At 44.0% G+C, this 6,502-nt stretch overlaps 1 protein-coding gene across 1 annotated transcript; it reads right to left on the minus strand.

Moving 5' to 3' along the window:
- Positions 1 to 1,709: 1,709 nt before the first annotated feature.
- On the minus strand, positions 1,710 to 6,297 carry ABOM_012233 (ABC drug exporter AtrF; the record flags this gene model as incomplete). Its single annotated transcript, XM_022539360.1, has 6 exons — positions 1,710 to 2,221; positions 2,298 to 3,188; positions 3,281 to 3,926; positions 3,986 to 4,300; positions 4,409 to 5,091; positions 5,151 to 6,297. The coding sequence occupies 6 exons, from the start codon at positions 6,295 to 6,297 to the stop codon at positions 1,710 to 1,712; spliced, it is 4,194 nt and encodes a 1,397-aa protein (XP_022382963.1).
- Positions 6,298 to 6,502: the final 205 nt, after the last annotated feature.

Raw genomic sequence — 6,502 nt, forward strand, 5'->3', positions numbered from 1 at the left:
TTTTTATCGATCTGTCTTATCTCCGGATATATATATCCGATATAGTTCTGTAGACTATTAATTAACCGATAGATATAGTAACAGTAATAGTACCCGATTCCAGAGAAAATAGATAGACTCTGGATTGGGAAACTGCTGGATAGCAGATATATATAGATTTTCTAGATAGAATTAAATTATAGTTACTGAAGTATAGCTATTAATACTATCTTACAGAACTTGGGTATTGCAGCAGTCGGATATATTATATAGTACTGACAGAGATAGATTACTAGATAATAGAAGCAGAGTGTATACTGGCAGAAAATATAGATCTAGATATAGTAGATAGTATTGTATAAAAAGAGATCTATTTTTAATTAATCTGATTATATAGATTCTATATACAATTGAAAGAGAAGAAAAAAAAAAGAAGATTAATTAATTAATAATAAGAGAATTTAAATCTATTCTTTTTATTCCCGGGGTATACTATATAGATACTTGGATTTATAATCTATAATACTCAGTAGTATAATCTATATCCCGGGAGTTGTATTGTATTCTATTTTTCTGTATCTTACTATATCCTCCGCAATATCTTCCCAGAATAGATAGTAGTTTTTGTCTCTTCTAGTCCCCTGTCCCGAGTCGCTAACGCCAACTGACTGATAGAGATAACGAGGCGCTGGATTGCTTTTGCGGAGAGACAGATAGACTGTTATATACTTTCCCCGACGGGTGTATGCAGGAATACCAAAATGTAGCTAATCTGGGACCGAGAAACCGCACTCAACGGTACAAGTGCCAGGTACTAGGGTGTAGACTATTGAAGAAAATAACTAAATTATTTAAAATATTAATTAACAGATCAACAGCAGTTGATTATATACTCTTTGAAACAGAATTAATATAAAGTACAAGTCTAAGAGAATTACCAAAATTATAATTAAAATTCTGTTGGATCCCGGCTGCTTCGAATATATCCAGTACTGTTGTTAAATCTGAATCCCAGTCTTTGATATAGCTAATGTGCAGGCTATCTTTGTTATTATAGCCTCCGGATTCCGATTGACTATACTTCTGGTTTTCTGGGACCTCAATTGTGCCAGCAAACGTTTCCAGTCTTTTGAACCGCGCCTGCATTTGGTCCCAGGCAAAAGTCTCGTCATCGACTTGTGACGTAGTCCACTTTCCAGTTTCCTGATCTCATTAATAATATATTATTAAATTAAATATATATTATAATAACCAACACGTCTGACCGATGGTCGTCTGATTTTATTTTTGCCATTACTTACACAATATGGAGTATCGTTTATCGAACGTAAACTTCCCGTCAAGCTTGTATAGGAGCAAGTTGCCACCAACCCCATTAACCTAACCTAAGCTAGACATACGCCAATCTATATAAACCAAAACAGAGTTAAAAACAGTATTTTATCTTGCTGATTTAGCAGCTTTATCATTGTCAAGACCTGGATTTTATACAAAAATAGGCTTTGGGGGCCCCTTCGTGGGCCTAGCGGTTGGGCTTGGGCCTATTCATGGGTCCTGAAGAAGCTTAAGAGAAAGTCTATAATGGTAAGGGCAAAAAGCAACGAGTGAGGAGACGGAACAATTATCTCCATGGTTACTTGACAGCGTCTATTGGTTCAAATGAGGTAATCGAAAGAGAATAAAGGACAAAGGTGAAAAAGCGGGGCAAGGGAGGAAGGAGGAATTGGGACTTATTCGGCCTTCTTGCTGGCCTTAGTTCTCAACTTCATCAGTCCATAGACCAATGCATATCCGCTGATTGCATAAAGAACAGTGATGGCGCCGTTTCTCCACCCCACATAGTAGTGGTTAATGTTGAGGGTTGCCAGGAAGTCACTTCCAGATCGGAACTCGCACACCTTGCATTGTGAGGTAGCGTTGGGGTTGGTCAGATTAATTCTCTGCCCGTTCCCAGCCATGAAAGCGGCTAGGTACTCGCCACAAGTTCCATTAAGTGGGTCAAACACGGCGAATTCATCCTCGTTGCAGGTCACTCGAGCATCCCAGATACCGAAGGTCAACATACCCCCCACAACGTAGTTAAATGGGTTCAAATAGTACAGCCAGTATTTCCAAAAGACATTGAGTTGAGTGTAGGGCACAAAAACACCGCAGAATAGCAGCAGGATACTGATTATAAGGGGATTGACAAGCGCAGCGAACACAGCGTTGGGGGCGTAAGCGGCAATGAACTGGCCAATTCCTGGAGGCAAAAACAAACCTGTTAACAAATACTTATCCAGAGCAAGGTGAGGAGTGTATGATGGGAAAAGGCTCACCAGTATATACAAATTCAAACCACATCATAATCCAAAACATCGCCCCAGATCGGTTCGAGTCATGGGGAAAGAGCCGGACACAGTAATACCAGCAGAGGAAGTAGAGCACGGCACATATGATTAGGTAAGGAAACTCAGATACGATCAAACCGGTAGTGAAGGCAAACCACGAGTACATTTTTGACTTCTTCTCCCGGGCATCGTAAATATCACGGCGTTGGAGAAAGAGAGGTTGTAGTTGGTTGATACAACCAGGGGCAACAAAGACAAAGTGGAAGATTGTGAACATCTTTAGATGCAATGCAGACAAGTTAGGGCTAATTCGCCAGAAGGAGAACCCATTCAGTAGAGCAGAAATAACATGCAGTGAAGCCTTGTTATTGATATAGTTGGTGTTTCGGAACAAGGAGATGTTCATACGCTTCGTCACAATCTTAATCTGCTCCCACAAAGGCATGGAGAACTCGTAGCCATCATCATAAGTTCCAGAAGGTTTAGAAGCGGCTTCGGCAATCATATTATCCAGATCAATTATCATGCGTGTGTGCTCATGTGAGTCTAGCCAGATCTGGTGCCAGTCCTTGTTCTTAGCAGCTTCCAGACTACCAGTAACAACATCAATCATAAAGTCAGCTGGGTTGGATTCTGGTGGACATTCAATGCCATTTTTTCCAAAGTAATATTTGATTGTTGCAGCGTTTTCACCAATATCACCAAAGTAAACTGTCTTTCCTCCCCGAGCCAGAAGTAGTAAGGTATCGAATTGTTCAAAGAGTTGAGCAGAGGGCTGGTGAATAGTGACTAGGATAGCTTGACCAGCATCTGCAAGTTTCCGCAGAAATCTGACTGTGTTGTATGCAGACTGGCCATCAAGACCTGATGTAGGCTCATCTAAGAAGATTAGAATACTGGCTTAGAGGCCAGCTCGACTCCAATAGTAACACGTTTTCGTTGTTCAATATTAAGGCCTTTCCCTACAGTACCAATCAGGGTATTCTCAAGATCATGAAGTTCTAGAAGGTCGATAATGGTGTCGACATACTTGAGCTTCTCGTCTTTAGGTATATCCCGAGACTGACGAAGAAGAGCAGAAAACTCAAGTGCTTCACGGACGGTGGTATAGGGCTCATGGACATCTAGTTGCTCGCAGTATCCTGCCATTCTCTGGAATGAAACCGGTAATGGCCGACCATCAACCATGATTGATCCCTTGATTGATCCATCTGTTTTACGCTGAGCAAGGACATCAAGTAGTGTTGTCTTTCCAGCACCTGAGGAGCCCATCAGCGCACCAAGCATGCCCGGTTTTACCCACCCACACACTTGATCCAGTAGGACTCGGTCTCCAGTTGGAGTTTTGACCGTATATGTAAGATCCTTCCAGGTAAAAATGGACGTGTTCCGGGTTAAATGTTCATCTTCCGGGCCTGAAACTCTGCTGCCTGCACCACGGTTGGGATTCTTCTCCTTCTGCGCCTCAACATCTGACTTATCCCCATGCTTGACTTTCTCGCGGGGTATATATAGGGAAGCAGCATCGCCTCCATCACTCCAGAATGAGGTGCAAATAATAGTAAGCCCTGCGAAGAATGCCCACCAAGCCCAAACAATACCGTAGTTCCTCCACAGCTGTGAATGCTTGTAGTGCAATGACGTGAGATACTGATCACCGGTTACAAAGTCTGCACCAAGAGCGGCTCCACCAACACCCGTACAGGCTTTATGACCCGAGGCACGTTTTCGTAGCCAGGACCATTCGGGACTAGGTTATTGCCGACACAAGGGATGGTCTCATCATGAAATTCGTTGGTGAGAGCGGCCTGAAAGGCATAGGCAAACGGATTGGTGTAGTACAATTCAAGGAACCAGTTCTTGACCTGGCCTTTAGGAATCATGTAACCGGCATACATAACGATGGCCTTGACTGCAGTTCCGGAGACTTTTGAGGCGGCTTCGAAGGTACTAAATCCGGCTCCAATACAACGAAACAAAGCAGTAATACACTATATCATCATCATTAGTGGATGCCATAATAAAATAGAAAATGTGAAGCAGGAAGAGGGAAAAAGAAGCCAGAGACTCCAGGGTCTTTAGCAAATAAAGGAACTTACTAGGGTAACAGTAAACAAAATAATCCAGAAGGTCCAGAACGCGGCTGCTGTATGCCTTAAGCCGGACATCCAATATATCACAATTGAGAATGTACTGCATTGGATCAACAACACGGGAAGATCGGCAGCAATTTGAGCTAGACAGAATGCAGCTGGGTAATACATGGCGAATGACTTGTGCTTCAGCAAGACCGGACGACCTTTGAAGGATTCAGTGACCTCAGACATGGCCACAATACAATTATAAAGAAGAGCGAAAAAGACGGCACCACCCTTGGTAAATAGACCCAGAGATGTTGGAGGGGAGTCGTAAAAGCAGGAACCTGCAATTAAAGCCATAATTGTTGACAGAATCTGCTTTGCCAGGAAAGTTGACTTGTCGCCCCATAAAATCTGATACTGACGAATCGTGCAAGCCTCGACTTGACTCCAGAAGCTAATTGTTAGCGGACTGTTCTTTGGTAGATACTTTGACTTTTCCCAGGCGATGGATTCCTTGAAGTCTTCAGTTCGCTGGTGGGCGATATCGCTATTAGGGTAGTCGTATTCTGCGATCATACGTTGATAGACTGGCGAATTCTTGTACTCAGCTAGAATGGCATCTGCATTTTGAGGAAATCGGCTTTCGTAACCTGGTCTGATCTGGCGCTCGGTTGGGACAGTCACACCAGTCAGAAAGTCCCCTAGCATTAATAAATCAATACGACTGTTTCTTCCAGGGGAGAATAGTAGGACAACTCACCAACGTTGGCACCGTCAGTATACACAAATCCCAGGTCTTGCATAAACCTTTTTGCAGCAGCTGCCGGTCCATAGTAGATCTGCCTCCCCTCGTCCAAAACAAGGACTTTGTCAAACAGGTTGTAAATTCCGTTACCTGCCTGGTAGAGGGTAACAACTGTGGAAAGCCCAAGAACGTCGGTCATGGCTCGAAGAGCCTTTGCCCATTCTAGTGCTGTACTAGCATCCAGACCACGGGTACTGTTATCCCAGGTGTAGATAGAGCCTCGAGTAGCCATACATTCAATGATAGAAACACGCTTTCTCTCTCCACCAGAAACACCGCGGACATATTCATTTCCCACCTTTGTATCAACGGTATGTGAAATTTTCATTGCCTCCAGCAGAAACTTGGTGGTCTCAGCTGTGTAGTCTGCCTTTGACTTTGTTCCATCCGGAAGATGGAAGGGAATCTTAAGCCGCGCTGCAAAGTCCATAGTTTGACCCACCGTCAACCGGGGGTAGAAGAGCTCCTCCTCAGTATTCATAACAATTTGCCCTCGGTACTTCTGGGCCTCGTCACTAGTCATGCTGCCGAACCTTATGTCTCCGTTAATATTATAGTATCCCCGACGCGTATTAGCAAGCAACTTGAGCAGCGTTGTGCACCCAGAACCAGGCCGGCCTAAAACCAGCAACATCTCACCAGGCTTGACACAACCATGGCTACCCTGCAAGATTGATATCAGAGGCGGCTTTCGCAGAAAGCCTCTGATCACTCGAGGTATATTGAATTGCGAGATGACATTTTCGTTAACTGTAGTCTCAGCAGATGGCACCTCAACAGTCAGATTCTGCCAGGTGATGCCCAATTGTCGTGGCTTGTAACCCGCGGCTTCCTCTCTTTCCTTTATCGAGATGACATGATCTGTCATGCCCCATCCTGGGTCATTCCTGGGTGTTGAAATGATGTCGTTAGAATCGGGCGAGGCGATGGTTTCTGTGCTGACAGCGTTGCTAGTGCCTGGGACTATAAGGGTCTCGGCGCTGGCGGCTTCTCGGATGTCAGGCACTGTGAGGGTTTCCTTTTCCATGTCTGCATCCTTGTCATAGTCACCACATTCCGTGGGCGCCCTCGAGTCAAGAGGATCGTTGTCGGGATTCTCCATGATGCGAGAAGAAGAGGTAATCGTGAGCAACGAAGGGATTTAGATTTTGTCGAACTAGAAGAAGATATGGAATGTACATTCGACTAACCAGGGCTTCAGGGGAGGGAAAGGACATATATATATACGTAGGCCGATGTTCTAGAGCAAAGCCAAATTTAGAATCTACGTGCTACAGTGGTTGTAATTACTAGTAACTAGTGTATCC

Source organism: Aspergillus bombycis (assembly GCF_001792695.1).
Source record: "Aspergillus bombycis strain NRRL26010 chromosome Unknown contig00234, whole genome shotgun sequence".
NCBI lineage: Eukaryota > Fungi > Ascomycota > Eurotiomycetes > Eurotiales > Aspergillaceae > Aspergillus > Aspergillus bombycis.